We start from the raw sequence: 26,927 nt of genomic DNA, 5'->3' as shown, positions 1-26,927 counted from the left end.
AAATAAGATCCCCATCTTTAAAATCCTAGCCCTACATCTTTATCCAATGAAATATACTTTGAGTAAAAGAGGTGTCAGGATAAATAAGAGGCAATGCTGGAAAGCAGCTTCCAGCTGCTATGATATGGCAGTCTTTCTGCTTCTGAGTAGCTGGCTTATATAAATGATGGTCTGATCTGAAAGGCCCTTCATTGTGGATCTACTTAATGTTTTGAGTTTGTATTTGTGAAATGCAGAAGCTATCTTTTCTTGCATGAGGCCATGTTTGGAAGCACTGAAGAGAGTAATTTAACAGAAATTATAATACTCTTTGCAAGCCTCATATTCTTTGCTATAGCCTGAACAGTATAGCATTTTTACAAATAGAGACAGCTGCAACCCCCACCAGACACAGTTTTATGTAAGAACTGCAATTGAGAACAACTGGGAAAAAAAAAAAAAACAAAGAACATATTTAAGTTTAAAACTTGTGGTTTGGTATTCCTAGTTCCCATTTTCCTCCAAATCATTTGGAAACCTACCCCTTCCACCTCCTTTTAAAGAAATTGAATGAGTAATCGCCAGGCACTTTCCTCTAGAGTTGATTTCTGGAAGTTATAAGAATACCAAAATAGCTTAGGGAGATGTACAGAAAGAAGGTTCTGTCCAATGAGAGCCAGTAGTTAATTTTTGATTTACACAAGGAATAAGAAAGTTCCTGCTAGAATGGATCAGATAGGGAATTATCTCTCTAGAAGAGGAAGGACCCTGCAGTGATTGCATTAGGGAGCATTATATCCATTGCAGCAATTTCAAGGGACTTCATGACTTGTACTGGATGTGCTCTGCGTGGGGAGACTGTCTCCTCAAACTCACTTACCAAAGGCTTCTGCATCCCTACCAGGTTCTGAAAAAGTGGTTTGACCAGGTTAGAAAACTGGTTCTACTCATATAATGATTATCAGTTCACAGACACATTTTAAGTGATAAAGAGACATGAAAATACATTACTTATGACAAGTAACAAAACTTAAGTCTTTTCTACTTTTCATTCATCTCCCACATGCATACACATACAGATCTTCTCTTCAATCTTGCAGGTTCAAGGTCACCAGAGCTTAATAACCAGCATATATATATATATATATATATATATATATATATATTTGCTTTATGGAATTCTTATTTTCCAACCCATCCCAACTCAGCCCAAACCCAAAGAACCCACTTGTGTTAGCTTATGCACATGAACCTCTTCTGACATAAATATCAAATAGATGCTTTGTGACTTAGTATCCATTACATAAGGGAAAAGAAAATACTTTCAGCATCACTAATATTCATATTAATGCCAATCAAACTGAAAGCTCTGGGATCACAAAGCAGGGCAGGATAGCTAAGGGTGAAGATGAAATTAAAGCAAGAGGCATGAAAGCTACAAAAACATTTTATATAGTACATATGGTAGACTGTGCACAAAGAAATCGTAAGATTAGGTAAAAAGCAAACACCAGTCCCTCACACCACTGCAGCAGTCATCATCATTCCATGAGACTGCCAGAATGCCATTCAGCTTCTAAACTGATTTTAAGTCACTTACCTTAATATTTACTTATATTCAAGTAAAGAATGCTTTAAAATACAGCTGAAAAGATTTTTAAGATTAGTGTAAAGCATTAAGAGGTATTTCTTAAAATTAAGATACTTTTGTAGATATCTAGTCAGTATAAACCAGTGGAGAAAACAGCCCTGGCACAGATCTATCAGTAAAATTTTACATTGTTTTTACATCTCTATTCTCCTAAGGTTTAATTTTTTCCCCTATGTTCTTCTGCTGCCCTAGGAACAGTAGGTGAGTGACCTGAGAATGGCCCTGAACGCCAGCAAGTCCCCTCCTCTAATCCCATGGTTCAGCATGAGACTGCTGTATGTTATAGACCAGGTTTTAGGCTAACACTGGTAAAACAAACTGTCAGCATAACAAAATGTAAGTGCTGGGGGGTTCTGAGAGGTGCACATATGTGGTGATTGGGCTCTGCTCCTGATCAGGGGCTGCGCGAATGGGCAAGAGCAAATCCCCCAGCAAGGGGGAGCGCCGAGTTTTACCTGTGTGAGGGGAGGTGAGGCAGAGGGATCCTTGCACCACAGGGCAAGCACCCACAGCCCTCGGAAGCTGTGTGATGCGTTCGCCTCTCACTCAGCTGTGCAAGGGCTCCCGGTTTGTACACAACTGTTCCCCTGAGAGTGTCGGTAGCGGGAAGAGGAGGAAGGCAGAGCCTGCCATGGCGAGCGGAGGCTGACAGGTCTCCCGCTTTCTCGTCCAGCCCCGGGGACGTCCCTTAAGCCCACGTTCCTGCAGCACCTTATGGCAGGTGCCTGCGGGCGATGAACCTCTGAGGGCGATCCACAGAAGCCCTTCTTACCACCCTTCCTTACCCCCCACCAATGCCCTCACGCCTTTCCGCACGGGGGCGAGCTGCCGCCCGGCCACAGCTCCGACTCAGGCTCCCGCTCCCGCCCCCGCCCCGCTGCAGAGCCGGGCGCCGCTCCCGCCGCCGGAGATGTTCCCCGGGGCGGGGAGGGAAGGGGAAGGGCAGCGTGGGGAGGCGGCACCGCTCTCCCACCTGCTCCCCCCTCCGCCGCCGGCGAGGTTAGTGATGAGGCGGCCGTGGGGAGCGGTTGGCGGGGAGCAGCCGACGGAGTTTGTTTGCTGCCTGTCCCCGTCTCCCTGATGCTCTGAGCCGGAGTCTCCTCCTCTCCCCGGGCTCGCACCCGAACTGGATGCTCCGCTCGCTCCTCGCTTCGCTGCTACAGTCGCAAGAGGCTTCCCACCGCCCCGCAAGAAATGGAGCCGTCTGTTGCCCCACTGGACACCACTCCGGACCCCGCCATCGTGCAGCCCCCCGGGGCCAGCCCGCCGGTGCCGCCCCGGGAGCAGCCTCCCCAAGAGCAGCTGCGGATCGGGGAGAGCGGGCAGTTCAGCGAGGGTCTGGAGGACAGAGGTGAGCACCTGCCCGGTCCCTCACCCCGCACCCGTCTCCTTGCACGCTGCCCTCCTCTGTGACATGGCCCACCACCTGCCCTCCGTCCTGAGACGCCTAACACCCACCCCGACAGCTCTTCCTACGCCCTCCCTGTAGCACCCTCACGCTTCGTCCTCCTGGAACTATACCCTCCCCGTTCCGCCACAGCAGCTCTTCCCACCCTCTCTTCTCCAACCCTGGCAGTCGCACACCGGCTCCTGCCTCCCTAACTGCCCCACCAGCCGCGCTCCCCTCGCAGCCGTTCGCCGTGCTTGTCATGGGTCTGGCCTCCGGACCACCTTGCTCTTCCTCGCCTCCCGCGGGGTGAGGGCCTGTAGGCCCCGCTCCCGCCCAGCCCAGCCCCTGCCGCCGCCTCAGCGGCCCCCGACCGCCTCCCCTCAAACCTCGCCGCTGACACTTGCTTAACATTCCACCCCCGCTCCACGCCGCCCTCGAAGCTTTCCCCCTTTTTAGTTCTCGTGCGAGCACGCCGCGACAGCTTTACATTTTTTTTATAAACTCTGTTCGTGGCTGTTCCCACCTCGCCCGAAAACTTGCCTGCCTGGCAGGGGAGCGGGTGCCGGCGGGCGGCAGCACATGGCGCCGCTCCAGAGGCGAGGGGCAGAGCCTGGGGCTCAGGTAGCGGCGGGGACCCGGGGTTCTCCCGGGAGGGGCAGGCAGTGACGGAGGTTTCCTCGCTTCTGAAGAGAGTGTTGCCGCTAAGGTGATCTGCCGCGGGGATTGTGGCAGCCGCTTTCCGAGCAGGGACACAACGGGGAACGTTCTGTGATGGTCCGCGAGCGCAGGGCGCTCACCTTACTCTTTTCCTTCTCCACTTACACATAACTCCCTTTAAAAAAAAAAAATAAAAAAAAAATTGCCTAAATATCTGACCAGGGATGGGAAGCTGTGTGCTTCCAGACCGTGTTACTCTTTAATGTAAAAAGCACGCCAGTTTCAGACATCTGCTAACGATGTGTGAGGCACTCTCTTACCTGCTGCCCCAGAAAGGCAGCTGCCATTTTAACCCTCCCCATTGCCCCGTGCTCCACAACGCCTTCAGGCTCCTCTTCCGCACAGTTTTGTGTAATTTAATTTTTTTTTTTTCAAATATTAGCTTTCATTGTCCTCTATGTTGCCTTTTCTTCCTTGCTCTTTCTGCTTTCAGCATCCTTGAGTGCCTTTTGTGTTCTCGGTCCTTATCTGACGCTACACATAACCCTTGTATCTCCCATTCTTTCCCCAGCTTTCCAAATGTCTGTGCCTGCTCAAAAACCCTAGATACGAAGTAGAGAAGTAAGGGGGAAGCACAGTAATCATCTTCCCCGAGAAGTTTCAGTCATGTCAGGGCTGGAGGCAGCCCTTTTTTCAGGGGTGTCCTCTCTGCCAATGGTGGAGAACAGACACTGTTACTGAGGGCAATTTGAAGCTTCAGCTATGCTTTAAATAAAGAAATTCAGTTGTGTCCATTATGACAGAGCTAAAGATGAAAGCTAGCCCTTTTTGTATTAAGATTAATTAAGAGTCTCTCGTACCTCACCTTACATCTCTAGGAGGGAGATGATAGTAAAGCTGCTGATTTTATTTCCTTCACTGCCTTCACACTCTTTCTTTGCCCCTTGCAGTAGCTGTCTTTTAGCCTTTCCTTTAGTCACTGATTCCATCTACCAGGATAATTCCCAGTCATTGTAGAGGAAAATCTGGTATGCTTTTTGCAAGTTGTCTCTGTTAAAATTGTCACAGTCTGTCCTTTTAGGTTGTACTTTTACTTATGAGCCTTTCCAATGAATCATAGCAGATCCAGTTATAGAGATGATACTTCCACGTTTGCTAAAAATAAAAACTAACCCTAAATCTTGGAACAAGATATTTGCTTTTTAAGAGCCAGATCCAAAATCAATGATAATTTTGAGGATGGAATCCTTAAATTAACATCTTAGTTGAACAATTTTTCTGTTAGCCTTATCTCTTCCACAAATTCTAACTTGACATTTTAAAATGATCCCTTAGCCAAATAAAAAAGTACTTTGGGTAAGTCAGCATATGGTAAAGAATATCCTAGAATCACTTCACAAATATGCCAAGCTTGTTTTCTGCAACAGTTAGGCAGGTTTTTTCTCCTGATATTTTTATGGGAAGAAAAATCTGCTAATATGTGAAGGTGTTGAAAGATAAAAGTGGAAAAAATCCAGTGGATTTAACCATTTCATCATCTTTCCTTTACCTTAAAGAATCTAGGTGTTAAATAACTTAATGACAATAAAATTAGTACGTTAATTTCAGGGTGGAGGAATTTAATTAGTGGATACTAGCTTTTTATTTCTGTAGCAATGCAGGTCATAGCGAAAGATAACTCAATGCTTAAAACTTGTTTTCTTATGGTCAGTGGGAAAAATATGGAGGCTTGCATTGTGAATTGTGTTGTTGTGTAGAAATTAATGAGCTGCTGTTGCTTCTAAATAATTTTCATGCTTTGGGCTTGGTAGTCATGCGAATGAGTTTGTGTTTTTGTGTGACATCCCTTAGGATGCTTGTAAGAATAATATGATCTGTCTCAGGGATAAAAATGATAAATACAGAGAATTTATTTGAATTATTTTAGGAAGGAAGGGATCACATCTCTGGCTGCTAGAGCATGCCAGCCATTTTGAGAGAGAAAGACACATACAGCTGAAGTGGTTCAGTTTTATAAGGATTTCAGTCTCTGTCATACTGGACACGTGTTTGACATGTGAATAGTAATCAGCAGTGCTGCACTAGCTGTGGGGCTTATTAATTAATTTCTCAATTTAATTAGGGGATTGTTTGATTTCTAAATATCAGCTGTGTATGTTGGACTTCCCAGATAATTGCGAGCTGTAGCCATGCATTTTAGGATATCTTTAAAGAGAGAAGCAGGTGAGGATGTCTGTTATTCTGATCCGTGATTGTTTGAGGTTTGAAATACTGAGAATCAAAATTGGCTCAGAAAACCTACTTTGCTTTACATCCCAACAAGATTTAGGCAGTAATTTAAAATACCTTGCTTGGGGAGGGGGCAGGAGGGGTGAATACACATAATATGTTAACATGTGTTTTCTGTGTGGTTATATTGGTAAACATCTCTCCTGTATTTCAGGATGCTAAATTACTTCATCTCATATAGTAGTTTGTGCATCATTTTCTGTAGTGGCAGAAGATAGTCCAAACAGTGGGAGGGGGCAGGGGGGAAAGTATTTCTTCACACAAGTGAAAGCAGGAAATGTAAGAAATAGCTGTGCACTACTATCAATAAAAGACAAACCTTTCAGAGTTGTCATCCGGTAGTTTTCAAGTACTAAACTGACAAAGAATGCTCATGATAAGAAATGCCCATCATTTCAATATAGGGCATAGTGATTCTCCTGCATGCAAGTTTGCAAGTTATTTTCCATCCATAAAGAGGGGAGTGTGTAGCAGGAAAGCGAGGTAGTATTTCAGATTTTGTACAAGCACAGTACAAGCATGAAATTCTCACAGTGACTTTCTGAACTGCTGTAAAGAAAGTCTCTTTATGTTATTGTAATGGAGGTGAAAAAAACATAAAGAATTTTTCCAAGACAGCATGAACCCAACCAATTATGTTAGGAGTTAGACCAGTAATTTTGACAGACTTCAAGTGGCAGAATAAAATCTGGTGGCTCAAATTAACACCCCTGCATGCCTGCCCCTCTGCTGACATATTGTTTGCCCCTGAGGCAGAGATGTCTGATTCACTACTGAATGGATTGCAAAACCATTGCAGATTTTGTCCAGTGTATTACAGTCAGCTGAAATTAATACCAGTTAACAGTAATAAACTTGCTTAAATACAGTGTGGATTCAGAAGTACACCGATAACCAGATCAGATGTCCCTGGCTTTAAAGTGGCAATAGCCATCAGAGAAAACTACAGAAGGTGTGGACAGCAGCAGCTTCAGCTGCTATGTTTTAATCTGCTGCTGTGTGCCAGAGCCCCTGTTCTCAACCCTTTGTCTGAGACATTAGACCAGCTACTGAAATGTTGTGCTGTTAAACCAGTGCCCCAGTTAAATTGCTTCAGTCCAGTCAAGTCCCTCTGGAAGGTGATCATCCTCCGAGTGGAACCACCCACATATTCTGGAATAATTAATTTACAAAGTTAAAAGCCATTGGGTGTTCTCTCCAGTTAAGCACATTTGAGCAGGAACTTTTTGGTGAAAAAGGATGTGTATTTCAAATTAAATGAATATATTAAGCACAAAAGAGTCTGGATGGGGCATACAGAAGGCAAATATTTTAAGTTATGAATACATTTTAAAATTGGCTTAAGACCCTGACCAAGAGAATGAAAACCAAAGGATGCTATTTTCTTCATTTTAACCTGTGATTTAAGATGAGAGGACAAAAGACTCCCACAATTTGAAAGCACCCCAAAAGAGAAAGCAGCCCCATTCCCTTGTGTTCAACAGACTTCCATATTGATTTCAGTAAGGACAGAATTGGTTCTTCAGTTAGTTCTAGATGGGAATTTATTGTTACCTCACATGAAGGACATTATGCTTCAAGAGTTTTTTTTGAACTGTGGCAGCTTTGATTCTAAAGTATGCCTACTTCTACTTCGATGCTCAATATGTGCAGTGTATTCCTGTGCTTCAGTGGGTTATTTCACAGAGACTAATGAGCACAAGTTTTTTTTTTCCTGTGTTAATTATATTCAGGATCCTGAAGTTCTGAAATGAGTTTTGATCTGAGTGAGTATAGGACTTAGCTCTTGCTTGTTTAGATGTGCAGGTGGAAGCTTAAGTGATGTGAATTTCTGTAGCTGCCTTGCAACTACAGTGCTGCTCTTATGTGACTGATGTGTGGGTCTTTCTATGTGAAATCAAAACAACTTTTGTGTGCTCTTTGCTTACTCATGTATTTGTAGTGGCTCCATTCACTTAACCTTAATAATGCGAGCAGGGTTTGATTCTGTATTGGTGCTACATGTAATATAGAATGTAAATGTGTGATCTAGGTCTGAACTAACACAGCTGTGTTTTTAAAAGGAGCAATGTATTGTTCATACCCTCTTTGCTTATTGCTTATCAGGTTTACTAGAAAGCAGCACAAGGCTAAAACCTCATGAAGCTCAAAGCTACAGAAAGAAGGCATTGTGGGTTTCCTGGGTCTCCATTATTGTCACACTGGCTCTTGCAGTGGCTGCTTTCAGTGAGTATTTGGAATGTTTTAAATCTTCACACCTCTTTTTTTTTGTGGGCTCTCAGAATGTCTGTCTCTGTGGAAGCTAGCTCATGTTTTTTTCTTCACAACTGCTAAAGTGGTTTCTCTTTAGACTGCCTGTGCCTGCATGGTGCTTATAAATTAGTAAAACTGTTGTGTTTTTTTTTTTCTTTCTGCAGAGGGTAGGGTTGTTGAAGGTCAGATAAAGAAACAGGAGATGTTGATTCTTGCTAGCATTTATGCATGTGAAACTGTTCATTTCACAGAATTGTGTAAAAATCATTATACAGTGGATTGCCTTTAACAAAAGAGATCAAATATGGCAAGTCTCAATCCACCTGAGATTTGTAGTGGGAATGCTCTAGTAAAGAACAGTGAATTGTAAGGGAGAAATAGGTAATTTATCTGTATTGCACTGACCAGTACCCTGACACAACGCTAATCTGGTAGACAAATACCAGTGATTTAAGCCAGTGTTTGTTTCAAGTTGTTGTCTAGTTTACCTTAAACAAAGATTTTGCAAAACAACACAACATCTCTGAACCACTTTCACATGGAAAAAATGGAAATATATCTTATTTTATTTCAAAACAAGAAAAAAAAAGCTCCATTGTGCAAATAAAGATATATTTTAGTTCAATGCAAATATGTAAAACACCAGCTTTCTGTCTTGGCCAGTTAAGTAACATTATAAGGACAAAAAAGAAATGTGCAATCTGCAGCAAAATCTTTACAGTGGTACATTCTATGTTCAAAAAAAGTCAAACCCCAGAAGTCACTGGATTTATGTGTTTATATAAACAAAAGGAAAACTCTGTCTGGGAGACATCTAAGATGTCACAGAACATCATTCTTCAGTTTGATAAAGACAGACTTGCATTATTTTTCTTCCTCTTTTTTTTTTTTTAAGCTGCAGCAGCAGCAGCATGTGTTTTATTATTCTAATCTACAGCATACGACCTGCTGCTGGAAGTTGGTGTCAGCTCCCAGGAGAGGTTATTAGAGTCTGACCAAATGGTATCTGAAAACTCAACCCACATTACTTGGAGTGCTTTATATAGAAACACAGGTAGAATAACATGATTCAAAAGGAAGAGAAAAGAGAATACTTAAAAGCATAATCTAACACTGTAAAGAATTTGAATGTTAACAAGAAGTCCAGAGATCTGAGTTTCCATTTTGTTCTGCTTCATGAAAGTACAATAGTGTGTCTTTGCTACTGAAGCAACATGAAAGTAAATAGTGTGTTACAAAATAACTTTTGTACCTGCTAACAATGTAATTGTAGGGAATATTGAGCAGTGGCTTAATTTTATGGTGTCTTGCAGTTCACACAAATGAAATAAATAACTAATTGTAAAAGGAGCTTATAAAACATTTGTATGATTAGTTACACTGCCTGAAGTCTTCTGTTTTCTTTATTTGTGGCACTCCAATAGTGTTTAGAAACCCTACCACAAAAACCAGCAGAGAAGGTAGTCCCTGCCTGAGTATACTGTGACTGCATACTCAGCTTGAGTAGAGAGACATTGCGTTACTGAAATCAGCTGTTAGTAATAATTACTAATTCTATGTTTTTGGAATGTATCTTTCCTTGTGGTGAGGAATCGGCATACAGATGCATAATAAATCTGTATGGAATCTCTTAACAGAGAGGTAAAAGTTAACTTGCATGCCACAAAAGTGTTGCCAGGATTTTTGATATGCTTAGTATTAAAAATTCTAGGTCTTTGAGGAAACTACAATGACTCCCACATACCATTTCAGCAGTTCTGCTCAGTTTATTGTCTAACATTGGCTGCTCTTTTCCTTTGTGGTCTATTCTATTTAGCAGGTTCCTCTAGCCAATCCATGAGTTGGAAAACATGCCAGGTGACCAGAGTTTGATGCCTGGTATAAATGACTAGTTGTCACTTTGGGGTGTCTGACTGCCAATTCTTTGCAAACGTGTGCTGTATCGAGTTTCCATTTCCACTCTTGGTCTGTAATGGTAAAGCATTAGCAGTATAGCCCTGAGGTTCTCTTTCAGTGAAAAATGGGGACCTGCTGTGCTAATTGATGGGCTACACTGACTGTATTCTCACTGTTCTTTCTGATTCCCCTTTAAATTATTTCTGTAAGTTTTATCACCTTTATAGGCTTCAAAATACTTTTCATTGCAAGTGTATCTTACAGTGCTGCTTTTGCAACAGCCCATGATACAGTAAAAGGTACTAGGCCAGGAAACCGACATTAGTTGATAACTGTGGTTGAAGAAAGAGAGGACGTGGAGGGCAGATACTAATGGGAGTGATACCTGTGTGCATGGTCTGTGTGCAGGGTGGGGATGTGATTCAGAAGTCTTCTTTTCCAAGTGTTTATAACTAGACTGTCTTTCCTTTTTCTTTTCTTTTCTTTTGGTTTTTTTTTTCAAATGGCCTGCCCTCTCCTTTGAGTGCTGCATCTTGATCACCTTCCTTACTTTCAAGATTTGTCTGGTTTCTTCCAAGACTATTTTTTTAGTATTAGAGCAAGTTGGAATTGTTCATCTTGATTGGTATGAGACCCATCTGAACTCTGATTTTCTTTCAGTTGTTAATTTTGAAAGAGACTGACAAATATTAATGCTGATCTGTGTACATAGATTATGTTTTCTTATTAGGCAATGATCTATGGTGCATGAGGCATGAAATCCATTGATACGAACTCTGTGTGTTAGGCTTACATGACGCACAGATTCTTTTTAATAGTATTATGAAGGTGTATAAATTCAAATTATGATATACCTATGTACACATCATATATTTGCTACATAATAGGTGTAAGTTATGTATTTTCTCTGGGATGGGCTGTTTTGTGACCTAAAATAATGAAATTCAGAAGATGAAATACTGTGTACCCCAAAATGTGTTCAGTCTTCACATTTGGAAAGCTGAACTAGCCTAGGCTGGATATTGAGCAGAATAGAGCAGCTTAAGGGAAAATGAAATTGTCATCTTTCATTCTCTAATACTGAGAAGTAGGACTTAGACTTCTTGTGGCCAAGGAGGCTATTAGTATCCTGGGGTGCATTAAGAATAGTGTGACCATCAAGTCAAGGGAGGTTCTGCTCTCACTCTGCTCAGCCCTTGTAAGGTATTGTGTCCAGTTCTGGGCTTCTAGTTCGAGAGAGACAGGGAACTACCAGAGTGTCCACCGAAGGCTACAAAGATGATTAGGGGACTGGAGCATTAGGGAATTCTTATGAGGCTGAGAAGACACGAGGCCAATTAACCTGGAGAAGAGAAGACTGAGCGGGCATCATGTCAGTGCTTATCAATAACTAAGGGCAGGTGTCAAAAAAATAGACCTGGGCTCTTTTTAGTGGTGCCCAGTGGTAGGACAAGGGGAAATGTGCACAGATGGGCTGCCCAGAGAGATTGTAGAGTCTCCTTTTCAGAAGCCTTTCAGAATCTGCCTGAAAGTGTTCCTGTGTGACCTGCTCTAGGTGAAGCTGCTTTAGCAGGGGAATTGGACTAGCTGAACTCCAAAGGTGCCTTCCAACCCCAATGATTCTGTGGTTGTACAGGCCATAAAATAAGCTGTTTCTTTTAGCTAAAAGAAAATACCTCTTAATGTACTTAATTTTGCTACAGAAATGCTATACTTTTAAAAGATCATTTGGAAGTTTAAGCTGCTGTCTGTAAATACAGCTCATGCGCTGTGAGGTAATGATTGTGGTCATGTTGGCTTTCAGATCTGTTGAAGGTGTTGCTCTCCACATACAGTTGCACAAGGCTTCAGTAATTTTTTTGATAGACCTAAATTTGTAAGATTCATGAGATCCCTGGAGCCCTGCAGTATCATCTTTTGTGTCTGAAAGTACAATACTATTACGGTCAGACATTGGGCAATGCCTGATAAATGAGTGTGTTTCATTTCTGATTTGGATGCTGCTTGAAATATACTTGTTTGTAGAATTCCCAAGAGTGGATTTACATGAGACTGGCCATGATAAAAATTACTAAAATCAACATTAATTTATTCCTCAGCATGCCAACTAAGTACTGGAATAATAATTTTAATATAATTGTTTCTGTTTTACAATAACATAAGAAAAGAATGATAACATAATATGGACATCTTCCTTTGCAATATGTAGTATTGGGTTGCAGTCTAATTTCGTAACAGCTATAATTTCTTTCAGTAGCTGCAGTATTGTAGGTTTCAGAATCATAATAAAGGGCAAGGGATTATTACAGATGGAATGGAAATTTGGTGTTTTGAAACCCATTATTCTTATTTTCTTGACATTTATGTTACTAAAGCATAATTTGGAAAAATATACAAATATAGTTTTGGCTGTTGTAGTTTAATTTCTGCTCAAGCAGCTTATTGCTGTTAGTATTGTCAAAGCAGAAAACAGACTCTCTCTCTGTCTGCTATTTCTTCTCCAGTGTAGCCTTGTGATTCAATGAAATCAGCCTTTTCATTCATCAGCCTTTTCATTTATCTTCCTCATTTGATTAGATAAAATTGTTTCACAGTGAATGGAGTAGTCATGTCAATACATCAAAACAGTGTATAGACCCAATTCTGCATCAACAGCTCTCTTTGTAGTCAGAGCCTCGGTAAAGATTGGGAATGTGTGCCTTTGTAAACGTAAGCTTTGTAAAGGGCTTTCATGAGGCAGCCGTCAAGATGGAGCTTGCAGACGGCCTGTCCCAGTGTGGTCAGAGCATGCCTGAATGGGTCCTGCATGCTGATGCATCAAGGGAAGAGTCTGCAAAATGCTGGGGAAAGAGCAGGCAGGTTGTGAAACCTGTCCTCGTGCTTGCTTTAGAGAGCGCTCTTTTCAGGTCACCACAGGTGTATAGAATCATACAATGGTTTGGGTTGGAAAGGGACCTCCAAAGGTCATCTAGTCCAACCCCCTCTGCAGTAAGCAGGGGCATCTTCAGCTAGATCAGGTTTCTCAGAGCCCTGTCAAGCTTCACTTTGAATACCTCCAGGAATGAGGCCTCAACCACCTCCCCATGCAACCTGTTGCAGTATTCCACTACCCTCATGGTAAAGAACCTGTTCCTAATATCCAATTTCAGTCTGCTCTTCTCTAGTTTGAAGCTGTTGCCCCTTAGCACTGTAGGCCTTTGTAAGCAGTCTCTCTCCATCATTCTTGTAGGCCCCCTTCAGGTACCAGAAAGCTGCTGTTAAGTCTCCATGGAGCCTCCTCTTCTCCAGGCTCAACAAACCCAGTTCCCTCAGCTTGTCTTTGTAGCAGAGGTTTCACCAACCCCTTGATAATTTTTGAGGCCCTCCTCTGGACCTGCTCTGTCAGCTCTGTGTCCTTCCTATATTGAGGGCTCCAGACCTGGATGCAGTACTCCATGTGAGGTCTCACCAGGGCAAAGTGGTAAAATCACCTCTCTGGATCTGCTGGCATTGCATCTTTTGGCACAGCCCAGGATGTGATTTGCCTTCTGGGCTGCAAGTGCACACTATCTGCTCATGTCCAGCTTCTCTTCCATCAGCACTCTCAAGTCCTTTTCCACAGGGCTGCTTTCTATCACCTCATCCCCTAGTCTGCATAAGTGACTTTCGAGCACCGCAGTCCTCTTTAAGGGTTTGGCTTTATAAAAATAGCTGAAAACTTGAGTGCAGGAATAGATCCATGATTTCAGGTCCTGTCCTGGTCAGTGTTTAGTCTGGTGTAGTATATATGCACTTTGATTTTTGAGAAGGTGAATTCTATCAATCTGTGTGGCTATCTTGGATGGAAACCTGCTATATACAGTTCTGAAAGTGGGAGTGTTTTCTAGGACTAGTCTTTGGCCTGTGGATGTGAGGTTACAAGTAAATGCAAAGGCACTGACATTCTGATTTTGTATACAAAATGATTTGTGTTCCAGAATGGATTACTGAAAAATCATTTATTAAAGTGAGTTTCCACATACTGTAATTAGAGAAACATTTTGTTTGAAATTGCATGGCCCATACACTTAGATATTTCAGAGTAGAGCTTGCTTTCAGATTGACACTTCATTCTTGTTCAAACTCTCTAACAGATGGATTCAAACTACAACAAGCCCTAGGAAATATGGATCCATGTCTGCTTTCTTCATAGAAATGACTAAATTGAGCCATAAAATGTCATTTTGGTTAACTGTAGGACATGACTGCTGATTCTCCTTCCCTACTCTGCTACTGTGGTACAGTGCAAATGGAGTTACATGGGACAAACTGAGCAGCTGAAGGTGTTATCCTCTGAATGCTCAGATATGGACACATTGATGCTATTTGCCACTCCTCACCTCAGGCATACTACTTGGACAATGGAATTGAGGAATGACTATACTAATTTATTGATGAATATTTAATTTTCTCAGTGATCCATTCCTGTTATTGGTTGAAAAAAATTACATATATGTGATCTTTCCCTTATGTTTGCACAGTACATACCCTGGGCTGTGAATAATAATAATGCTGCTAATAAATAATATAGGTGAAGGTTCATGGTTCTGTGGCTCTTTAATTTAGATATCCAATTTGACATTTTTTAAAGGTCACTAAATTTCAGACAAATGATGAGCATTCAGAACTCAGGCCTGCTTTAGAGTATCTCAGCTGAGTGCCTAAACAGAATTCGTGAGCATTACTTTGTGTTTTCTCTTCCAGAAGTTATACAAAAATGCATTTATCACTCCTAAAGACCAGAGAGGTTGTGTTTTAATTTGTTTTTCAGTACAGTACATAACATTTATCCTGAAAGCTACATTTCAAGTCACGATAGCATGCACACCCCTGAAAGCAAGTAGAGGCTAAATACAGAATAGAGCTTGCTGTGTGATAGTATGCAGATCTCTCATTTTGCAGGTTTCTCAGGGCATTTAATTGTATCAGTTACAAAAAGACAGATGCTTGAGGGCTTTAGTCTCACATAAGTGTTAATAAAATACAGAACTTGCATTCCCAAAGTAGACTTCTAATATCAGTGACACTTGTGCAACCCTATTGTCCTCGTTACGGCGGCATTGCTACAGTAAAAACCAGTTTGGTCCTAACCATGTTGTACATAACATCTAAAGGACAAAAAAAAGTAATATATAAATCCATTGCTTGCACAGCACAGGACCAGATAGCCTTTTGTATAGGTCAGTCTGTACTTAGTAACAGCAAAATGCAATTTTCATTCACTGAAAATGAAATGAGAGGCCAGTAAGGGCCTGTCTTTTTTTAGGCACACAAAGCTCTAAGTGACTTTCTTGGGAGGAGAAAATAACATATGGATGTCAAGTTCAAGACTGATAGCTGCTGAACAGAAGTATAGGTCTAAAATCTGCAGTGCTTCACACGGCATGAAATGAAATCTTTTCCTTAGTTGGCAGGCAAAATGATGATAGAAGTCTGTGAAACCTAGAACAGGCTACATAATGATCTCTGACTATGTATTTGGAAGAGCAGACAGTTTAAAATATTAGGTTTATTAAAACAACAATTACTCTTCACAGAAAGAGTGATTGGTCATTGGAATGGGCTGCCCAGGGAGGTGGTGGAGTCACCATAACTGGAGGTGTTTAGGAAGAGATTTGATGGGGTGCTTGGTGCCATGGTTAGTTGATTAGATGTGTTGGGTGATAGGTTGGACTCAATGATCTCAAAGGTCTTTTCCAACCTATTCTTCTCTTCTCTTCTCTTTTCTCTTCTCTTCTCTTCTCTTCTCTTCTCTTCTCTTCTCTTCTCTTCTCTTCTCTTCTCTTCTCTTCTCTTCTCTTCTCTTCTCTTCTCTTCTCTTCTCTTCTCTTCTCTTCTCTTCTCTTCTCTTCTCTTCTCTTCTCTTCTCTTCTCTTCTCTTCTCTTCTCTTCTCTTCTCTTCTAACTGGATTTGTGTTTAAATGCTGCCTTTTAAAACTTGCAAACCTGTTATATTTTTGCATTAGAAAATTGCAGTTCAGTCATTCCTTGTTCCAAGTACCATTCCTTTCTCATAAGATCATCCCAAATAATTTTGAAATTAATAGAAAATGCTGATATTGAGGGAAAACTAGCACCATAACATGTCACAGAGAATGAGGAACATGCACATGTGTTGAGTCTAGGCTACTAAGTGTAGAAATCATAATCACACATTTTTCCTTTTGTTTTATTTTTCCTTTCTGAGATTGCAGGTTCATTTGTGCAAAAGCCTGAAATAGTCTGCACAATATATAGACCAGTCAGAACAGTGATGTCCTTTAAATGAATTAACATCAGTATGGTATTACATAATATAGCATGTAATAGAGGTGGTATAGATCACAGTATCACAGTATAACTAAGGTTGGAAGAGACCTCAAGGATCATCGAGTCCAACCTGTCACCACAGACCTCATGACTAGACCATGGCACCAAGTGCCACATCCAATCTCCTCTTGAACACCTCCAGGGATGGTGACTCCACCACCTCCCTGGGCAGCCCATTCCAATGACAAACGACTTGCTCGGTGAAGAACTTTCTCCTCACCTCGAGTCTAAACCTCCCCTGGCACAGCTTGAGACTGTGTCCCCTTGTTCTGGTGCTGGTTGCCTGGGAGAAGAGAGCAACCCCTTCCTGGCTACAACCACCTTTCAGGTAGTTGTAGAGGGCAATGAGGTCACCCCTGAGCCTCCTCTTCTCCAGGCTAAACAATCCCAGCTCCCTCAGCCTCTCCTCAAATAGATAGTATCAATAGATATTATCAATAGATAATATAATATGTTAGAATATATATCTCATGTATTTTGTAGCAATTGGGCCTTTGGTTTTGCCATCAGATGTCTGCTAGGATTTCATTAAAGGCAACTTTGTGTTTGATGATTCAGCTATGAGAATGCAGTTGCGTAACAAGGTACAATGTACTAGTAAGTAAGGTAAGTAACTAGGCAGTGAGTGTTATGTAATTGGGCTAGTGTCATGGAGCCTTCTCATATCCCTAAGAGAATTCTATGATGCTATAAGAGATAGATGTAGGTAGAGGTTGAATTTTGCATGTAGAAGAAAAACTGAACTCTTAAAGGGAAGGGCTTTATCACTTGATGATAACCAAGCAGTATGGGAACGGTGTCCTCTCTAGCCATCTCTGGCCTGTAGTGGATGAAAAAAGTGCACCTTGGCTAAATGCAGACAAAAATAGTTAGAAAAGGGGGGAATATTAAGTTAATTGGATGTGATTAATACTAACTGTTGCCCATAGAAACCAATTGGACCTTTTATTTATAAAACTGAATTTAAATGACCCTCTAGTACAAGTGTCAATTGTTTTATTTGGGATGTCACATAGGCAGGTGGACTTTGAAGGAATATCTCTGCAGTCTTGAAAGTCAAATGTATTTTCAGTCAATTGCTGCAGTATCAGTTCCACAAAGTGGTACCTCAGCTGTTGCAGGCTTAACTTTTGTGCAAAAGCATGGTGTGTTCAGAGATTTCTTTGGGAATACCAGATACACCAGCAGAAGTTGATTTGCATAGATGATGATGATGATGTATTTTTCTCTGCTTCCCTAATTCAAAAAATGGACTTCTTTGCTTTTTGGCAAAGGTGAACTTGTACATCTTTGTATCTAGAGCTGAAAATCAAGATTAATGAAATAAAATTAATTTTGTTTGAAGCCTGTGAGGTTGTAAGGTGCTGCTGAATTAAACCAAACTTCTCAGGCAACAGTGAAAGTGATGAAAATCAGAACACAGCTTGCTTTCCCTTAATTTTTTTTTTTCCCTTCTGCCATCAATGTTAAAATATTCATGTGTTTTAGCATAGTAGTCAACAAAGTGTAAACACCAAAATGTAAACTTGTACCTGATTCAAATTTTTTAATAACATTTGTAACTTCTGCTACTCGGGGGCTGTTGATAGTGCTTGGTGTTTACTTGGCGCTTATTCTCTGTGATTTTTCAGTAGCAGTGTTTGAGTTCCCTTCACTGAAAGTCAAAACTTGTTAGATTTTAATACTTTCTCAGTACAGAATTTTATTTGCAGATGGCTGATCTTGTTTTAATATGCCTACACTGCAGGAGGACTTAATGCAGTAAAACAATCATATAGATGTTACTTGTTTCTTTGCAATGCAGTGTAGCTCCCAGCAGGTATGTACCGTGTTGCAGCAGGACATGCTGTTGGTTGGGTAACATGTGCTTCCTTGGTGTCAAGTTTGAGTCAGTTGAACCAGCGTGGTGCTAGGTGAGAAGTGGGAGCGCCTGAGAGACTGTGGGTGCGTACAGAATGGCGACAGAGAGAATCTTTTAGAATGGCAAGTGATGTTGTTTGAACAGGTAGTACTGCTCCTTCTGAACTTAATAACCCAGTATTAACTGAAGGATTCTTTTGCTTCTGAAAATACCATCAGGAAGAACAAAGAACTTATGTCCTAGATAGTCCCATTTTTTAATGTGCTATGAGACTTTTTGAGAAAAGGCATGTTGATACTGATCCTGTGAAAATCCAATTCAACAAATGAATCTACTATTTTGTTTGAAACAATTACTAGGTATTATTGTAGGTGATAAACTGTTCTAGAAGCCCATTATGCCCTGTTAAACAGCTGTGCTTGCCCCTGGTGGTGTGTACTTCTGGTGCATTGTAAAACAATGCATGCATGTGATGTGTTGTGATCAATCCATTATTGTACTTTACTGAAAATACTACACAAATATTAGTCTAAAATAAAAGTGGCTAAAAACGTTGTGGGGTTGGGTGATTTGGTGGTATTGGGTTTTGGTTTTGGGTTTTTTTTTTGATTGAGGGGATGGCACTTGGATGATGATAAGGGTTTATAGTTTTTCTGATCTCTATTTGGCATTCATAGATTTTGATATTCTAACAAGCCATGGTTTAAAGATTGGAAAGCTTTGATACGTTGTATTAAAAGGGTAGTACAACTTGGTCAAATTAGTATTTGATAAAAGACTGAAACCAAATGTTTGGATATTGGGGAAATCAAGATAATTTTTTATAGACATTAATGTTCATTTACAAGCCAACATTCTACCAGAAAAACTGTAATGAGCTCCCAAGTACCTCTTGTGACTTTTGTGTATGAACTGTTACCATTCTTTACTCTGGATGTACAGAAAAAGGGACAGCTAACCTTAACTTCAGAGTTGGAAGAAGCAGATTAGTCAGTGCTTAGTTAAGGAAGAGTGACCAGAAATAGCCAGCTGGTATTTTTGCTAGACTGCAGAGGAAGAGGGATAGTCTGACAAATACCATAAAAATAGTTAGACAAGAGACATCTGCCTTCCAGGAACTGCTGCAGTGTAAGTGGTACTTGCACCACAAACCGTCTTTCTGGAGAGAGCTCTGGGCCATTTTCATGCTAGGTGCAGTGTTGAGAACATGAGTAAGATCTACTGCAGAACAGGATGCTCTGCTGAATCTTAAGTGAAGATTTCTCATGAGATGTGAAGACTGTTTATTTTCTGCTGCTAAAGATTATGCATCCAGGAACTGTTAAGGATAACATATCTTTTCAATATATCAAAGTGAAAAAATATATACCTTTAATTGCATTGTCCTGAGATCACATTTTTTAATGAAAGAATTTCAGTGGCCAAAGAATGACAGTATTTCCTCAGGCTCTACAAAGAAAAACCTCAGATTTCAGAGGAGGGATTTATTACTGTTCAGTGGGAGATTTAATAGAATCAAAATACAGCCTGCAGTGTCAGCTTGGATGTATACTGGGGAAAATAAAAGTAGCTCCATACATTCCCATAATGCTAGGTCTGGTAGACACCTGATAGACAGGTATACTTGAAATGAGGACGCCCAAATTAGCAAGGAGTTCCTTAGAAATAATATTTTGTGGGATCCACAGAACTTCACCTTAATCCAAAGAATTACTTGTGATCCTTCCAAAAAGTGGTTTCAGGTATTTAATAACAGATCTGTGGTATTTGGAACAGTTGAATTCACATTTAGTATGAATCAAATTAAGCCTAGAAAAATGTTTCTAACAGTTCCATGGAAAACGTAGGGCAGGGCGAAGTAACCAGCATCAGACCTGGCTAGCATTGTGGAAGCTACTGACAAAACTGATAGTGATTGTAGTGGTGTCAGATCACTTTCTATCCACATAGCTGAGGAGCTAGGAGAAAACTGCTAAACAGCAGAATAAAAATATAAGACAGCCTGTGCTAGCATTGTTTTATGTTGATGAATTTGTGTATGTCTAATAAATGCATGCTGCTGGGGATAAAGAAAGGCAGATGAAAGGCATCAGTCTTTGCTTGTTTTGTGAGAGAGTGAATGAGGGTGATATGTATGCCTGGAGGGTTATTGTCTACCGCCCTACTTGGTAGGCATCGCTATTCTCTGGCTTGCTGCTGTAGCTAACATATATCAGACCATAATGTCTAAGTATGTGGAACTAATAGTACCCAAAAGAGCCAATTCGTTTGCTCTTCTTTGTGGCACATGAGAAACTACTAATAAAATGCATCTCCTTTTTGTTTATCATGACATGATATTTCTGTGTGTAATTAGCTGCAGCAAGAGAAGGAGGGATTGTTTAACAATTCTCTCTAGCCATGATAAAATAGGTCAGCAAATTAATTTGTACAGATTGTTAGTTAAGGAGGTAAAATTCATAGTTATGTGCCATTTACTGTCTGAGTAACCCTCAGTTACTGCTTGTGCATGTGTTAAAAAAAAGGCAAAACCAGTAAAAAAATCTGATACTGAGATGGGGGCAGTGAAATGGTGCAGTTTTGTTATCTTGAATCCTGGTGAACACTTGAGCAAAGCTTGCTCAAAGGGAGATTTCCTGCCACTCTCCCACTAAGGGATACTTGCTGGGTTATCATGTGTGCTTTTCCCTGCTGAGAAGCATCTGGTGGATGAAAACAGGACTTGGATTTAAGGGATAATGTTGCATGTCATGTTTAATGGCTTATGGAATCTTTAGGCTTGGAATCTTTTAAATAAACTAGTTTATAGGGACAGTTGGAGTAGATTGACTTGTTGAATTCCATGGGTTTATTATATTATTATTATTCATTCATTATTGAAACTGATAAGCATCTGACCTTAAAGCTTATGGCAAATGATAGGATGAAATTACACTAGATGAGGTGTTTTCAGACTCCTTTTGGTGTTTTCTTGTTCTTTTGGTAGTAACTCTTGTTCTGTCTCATTTTTTTGTGACATAATGTTTGCTTAAGGCAGCCTTTTTAACCTTTCATAAGCATTTTTAAGTGCTGGGGAAGAAAGGTGAGTTGTTGCTAACTCAGATCCTGCTAGGTTCACAGAGACTGAGCCAAGAATTTGCTCCAGGGACCGTTCAAATCCTGGGCATAGCCCAAGCTTTCTTTGTAGCTTTGGGAAAACAGTTTTATTGCCATAAGCTTGATCTCCATCTGCACACATCAAATTTTGATATATGAAAAAATAACTCCGTTTTCTGCCACAAAATCTGAGTATTTTGCTACATAGTAGTTACCATGTTTATGTGTATCCTGAGTCTTCCACAGTGACAATGTTCTAGGAAGGTATTGCAGGCTGCTTCATCTCCGTACTAGACCTCCTGATTTGTGGGATAATTACCTTCATTTCTGGTGGTCTACCTTGTGAAAACAATTTTGAAGTCATGGAGCCTTTAATGCTGTGATGCTTGTGACTGAATGTCTTCAGATGTTTTTGACTTCTTGTTGCATGAGCAGTAGTAGCTTTACAGTTGAGCAATGTGCTTTGGGTTGATAGATTTTGAGGAATGTAGTGGTGTTCATGTTTGTACCTTTGTGATGCAGTTAGCTGGCCTGCTGCTGAACTGGAACAGAGTGAAGGCCCTGGTAGACACAGAAGAATAAGAAGACAGGATTGTGCAGTTGTGTATGGCCCTGACTGTTGGTGAAGCTGGAATAGCTTCACATTGTGCAGTGCCTCTTGAGGTTCATAATGAACTTAGGGACTTGGAACTTTTTCTTTTCTTTTTTCTTTTTCCTCCTTTTGGTAGATAGTAGAGAAAGGCAAATGCTATTATAATTTGATTTTTAGTGCTGAGAAACTTCTGTTTCTTAACTAACCATTTTCATTGATCAGATAGAGTTTGGAAAGAACTTTTTGCAGCTTAAAACTGCTGTCAAATGAGTACCATTGGGAAATAAAAGGAGACAGGAGAACTCTAGGAAATAACCTGCCTTGAAGTCTAAGTACATGAAGTTTTTGAGATCAGTGAAGAGATCCTTATGGAGGTTGTTGGTTTAAATTTTTTTACAGTCTCAAAGCATTAAGTTGTTTTTAACCATTGACTGTTACCAGGAACACATCAGTGAGACCTTGACTTTCAAGAAAGAACTGCTTTTTCAGCTCTATATTTGACCTGATGTTCAGCGTAACTTTTCATGTCGGCACAAGTCTGATGTTACTTTTTACAGGGCTGTGCTAGGTTTGTTGCACGCACTTTTACCTTTTTTGAGAACCACTGAGTCTGAGCTTTTGAAAATAGAAGGTTTTTGTTACAAAGCTTAGCACTCCACAGTTCAAAAGTAAGGTTTTAAAGCTACATCGAAAGTGCAGCTGGATTCCATGAGGTTACCAAATGTTTTCTCCTTTATTGTGTTGTGGTTTTTCTGTGGTTTTTTTGGTTGGTTGGTTGGCTGGTTTTTTTGTTAATGCCAGGAGGTAAGTCACATCTTTCACAGAATATATAGACATACTGGTCACCACATTTAATATTCTGTGAGAATCTGCTGATAATTTGCAACTGAGCTGAGACTCTTTTTCAGGGCATGACACGGTGAAGTGATGAAATGGTTGTCTGGTGGGTCAGTAACTAAAGTATGTATGTCTCTGATCATGCTGTGGTATTGGAGGATGTCCCCCTAATCCTTGTAGCTGAAAAGCTAAGCAAGAATTCATTTATGAAGGCTGACCAAGTCTACCACTGCATTGCTACTGTCAGCTAGAATGGTGTCCTTGCTGGTTTTATTAGGTGACTGAAAGCTTGTATTCACCTATTTTAAAATGAAGAAGTCAGTTTTGCTGTGTAATTTTAGAACCATAACAAACAACTTTATGCATATGAAGTTTATATCTCTTCCTGGTATGCTTAGAGTCCATTGAGAAATGAATGCTGCTTTGCAGTGACTATTAGGCACACTGGAGTTTAGTGTAGCTGGTGATTTGTTGCTCTTGCTATATACTGTAGGCATTTTCTGCACAGGCTTCCTGCTGCAATGCAGTTTGCTGTGCAGAAAAATACCTTGCTAAATTTTGCTCTGACAAAAAGCAAGCCAAAATAATGTGCAAGGTTCTGTAGTGCAGAAAGAAGGGTACTGATTTAAAACAAAAAAAACCCTCAGATACTATGTTAAGTTTGTTTAAAAGGCAGTGCTTATCACTGATGGCATCCATTTTTCATGATCACACATCACTTACTGAGTGTGCAAGCTTTGTGTCTGTGTTAATGTATTCTCTTTTGATCCTGTTATACTTGTCATTTCTATGCCTGTCATGGAGAGGAACTTCAGATAGATGATTTGAGGAAGAGCTATGTAAGGATTTTCATTCTGATGGGTGAAATACAGCATTGGTGTGGTTTGTCTTTTTACTTTGTACTGAAAGCGTTCAGTGCCAACTCGGATGGGGCTTTGAGCAACCTGAGCTAGAGGAAGGTGTCCTGGCCCATGGCAAGGTGTTTCAACTAGATGGTCTTTAAGGTCCCTTCCTACCAAAACTGTTTAATGATTCTATGAATTGTGGTCTTGCTTAATCTTTACAGCTATTGCAACCTCATATGACGTAGTTAGCATTTGAGGATGTGAGTGGGAATTAGTGGAGATCTTATGAATAGAAGATGATATGATAACAGTAAATCTGCTGAGTCTACAGGTCAGTCTAGAGAAAGTTTTGATGTCTTGTGTGTCACAAGACATGGTTGTTGAGTCTTTGAAGCAGACTGTTTACAGAGTTACTCTTCAGTCTCAGTGTCTTCGCTGTTCTCATGTACACTGGCAATGCTTGTTGTCTCTAGGATGACGAAAACCCAAAGGCTTTTCTAATCATCATATGGACAGATGATTTGAGTGCTTTTAAAAATGGGAATTTTCAAGTTATTTTTGGTTTCCCCTTGGATATTTTTGGTTTTACTGAAATATTGTATAGAGATAAACACAATCTACCTTGCTTTTAATAACAGTCTTAAAGTAATTGGACCTAAGGATTTCCATGGCTTTCACATTATTTTGAGAAAGCAAACATGCTTCCAGTTGGGAAGGAGGGATGGAATCTAGTGATGTCAAGGCTAAACACATGTAGAACCGTAATCTTAAGTGGATCACCCAGGGTAAAACCCACCAAAATTAGCAGCACCTGGTTTTATAAACAAGGAGATGATATTCTGTCATCCTGTTTATGTACTGGAGGGCAGAAGGGAAAACAAAGTGCACAACTGAGTTGCAAAGAAGCTGCAGGACTATTAAATTGGTTTGGAAATATAATGTGAATGTATAAACTGTGATTTAAAGCAAGAGCACAAAAGATGTGGTGCCTTGCTAAGTACTGTCTTGTAAGGAATTAAATGGCATGGGTAAAGTGTTTCTGAAAATATATCTCAATTACAGATGAAGTAAACTCTCAAGAGAGTTGGTGCAGCTCTGGGGCAAGGGGTATAAAACAAGGCTTGCCCTCTTGTGCACTACAGCCAATTTCCTTGCTGATTTAATTCAGAAGGAGAGTGTCCCAGATTATCAGTTTTTGGAACACTCAGAAATCTTTGAAGAAAAAACACTTTTGAAGGTACATAATTGTGTTTGCTGATGCTTGTGGTGTTCAGCTGTGGTGTGTCTTTTCGGTTGCTCCCCCCTGCCAGAATTTCTCATGCAAGTATAAATAGGTTATTCATCAAAAGTGGAGAACACATGAGGACCTGACCTCTCTTTGTAATGAATCCATGTAAGTATCATCCAAGTGATGCATTTCACAGTTAACTGTAGTTTAAGAAGCAATATTGCTACCTGGGCTTTACAAGCAGTTTCACAGTTACATAGGTGATTTATTCCAAAAAAAGCAGCAGATCTATCTTCATTTTGAATACATCTTTTTCTGGCCTCCAATTAGGAATGAATGCAAACAGCGTGCTTTTCCTTTCCTGTGGGCCTGGGCTTCACATTTGCAGTGAGCAGTGATTGCATAAAGCATTAGTTACTATATGGTGCAAGAACACCTTTTAGATCTAAACATGTGCAATGTGTTTTCTTTATTCTAACTTTTTGTTTACAAAGATTTCACTAGGAGGTTAGGTCAGATGCAGGGAAATTAATAAATTGTGTCCCATTAATGGTTATTAGGGGAATGCAACATCTCCCTATGAGGAAAAGCTGAGGGAGGTGGGTGCCTCTTTAGCTTAGAGAAGAGGAGACTGAAGGGTGACCTTATTAATGTTTAGAAACATGTAAAATGTGTGTGCTGGGAGGATGGAGTCAGGCTCTTCTCAGTGATGTCCACTGATAGAACAATGGGCAACAGGTGCAAGCTGGAGCATAGGATGTTCCATGTGAACATAAGGAAAAATGTTTTCACTGTGAAGGTGACAGAGCCCTGGAACAGGCTGCCCAGAGAGGTTGTGGAGTCTCCTTCTCTGGAGACGTTCAAAGCCCTTCTGGATGAGTTTCTGTGTGATCCTGCTCTGGCAGGGTGGTTGGAGTAGATGATCTTTTGAGGTCCCTTCCAACCCCTAGCATTCTGTGATTCACTTGTGTGACTTGGATCAGAACTGATTTTTACATTTATGTGCTATGCTAAGTGTCTTGTGATAAAATAAAAGAAGTCAATCAACATCCTGGCTCAACAGAAGATGTGGATAAAGAGGTTCTGTTTGTGAGATACTTGGTATTAGTTATCTTCACTGCAATCAGTAGAAATCTTTTGGACACAGAGTGAGATCAATAGATTCAACTTTGCAAAAAAAGTTTATGAAATGTTATGAAAGATATATGAAAGAGCTCATTGTATTATGTTGTCCAATTCACTGTTATGTGTCTCTTCTGTCCCTTTCCTCTAAATACTGTCCCTGCAATGGAGCTGGCAGGACAGCTTGCATTCATTTCTACCCTGTTGTGCTGGGTTGAGGCAGCCCCCTTCCCCACCACTGGCAACAACACACACTCAGACAAACGGATTGCAAAAGTGATGGAAAGTTTAAATAGAAAGCAGTGAACATTTACAGAGAACCAAAAGCGCAGTTTCAATGAAAGATCCCAAAACAGACCCAGAGAGATCCCATCCCCACCTGAGGGTACACCCAAGACCCCCAGGGCTCCTTCTTCCCCCTCCCACTGCTAGGCTAGTCTCAGCTGGCCAGATCTGAGATTGCCCATCTCCCCATGGCCTTGGGCCTAGCCAGGCCCAAAGCCAGGAGGCATCTCCCCCAGTTACCGGCTGACGGAGGAGGAAGAGAAGAGGAAGTGCTAGACTCCGCACTGGATCTTATAGTGGTGCAAAGAATTGTGGTAGGAAATACTACATAATTTCCTGTGTCCACCCCTCTGGGCTGGACTTCTGGACACAGGAAGTAAACATTGCAGGGGGGCACCCAGCTCAAACTGCAACACCTGTAAAGTCCTTTTCCTGAGACAAATGATAGGCTCTAGAAAATCTGAATTCACTTTCTAGTTCTGGTGCTGGTAGATTGCATAATTTTTCTGTCACCATGCTGTCCTGCGATTTTGAGGGCTGCACTCAGTTTTTATCATTTTATTTTAAGATGAAGAATTAGAAATTAAACAGAAATCAAAACTTTCAATGACTGATGTCA

General features: G+C 40.8%; 1 protein-coding gene across 1 annotated transcript in view; it reads left to right on the top strand.

Moving 5' to 3' along the window:
• Positions 1 to 2,543: 2,543 nt before the first annotated feature.
• Positions 2,544 to 26,927, top strand: part of TMEM163 (transmembrane protein 163) — a 100,188-nt gene continuing 75,804 nt past the window's right edge. Inside the window, exons 1-2 of the mRNA XM_068139117.1 lie at positions 2,544 to 2,981; positions 8,073 to 8,192. Of these exons, the coding sequence (XP_067995218.1) occupies positions 2,825 to 2,981; positions 8,073 to 8,192 (277 nt within the window). The 5' untranslated portion in view covers positions 2,544 to 2,824. The remainder of the gene's footprint in view (positions 2,982 to 8,072; positions 8,193 to 26,927) is intronic.

The sequence above is a fragment of the Melanerpes formicivorus genome, unplaced genomic scaffold (genome assembly GCF_026170545.1).
Source record: "Melanerpes formicivorus ecotype bairdi unplaced genomic scaffold, bMelFor1.0.p_v2 SCAF_5, whole genome shotgun sequence".
NCBI lineage: Eukaryota > Metazoa > Chordata > Aves > Piciformes > Picidae > Melanerpes > Melanerpes formicivorus.
This window is presented reverse-complemented; position numbering and strand designations above follow the sequence as displayed.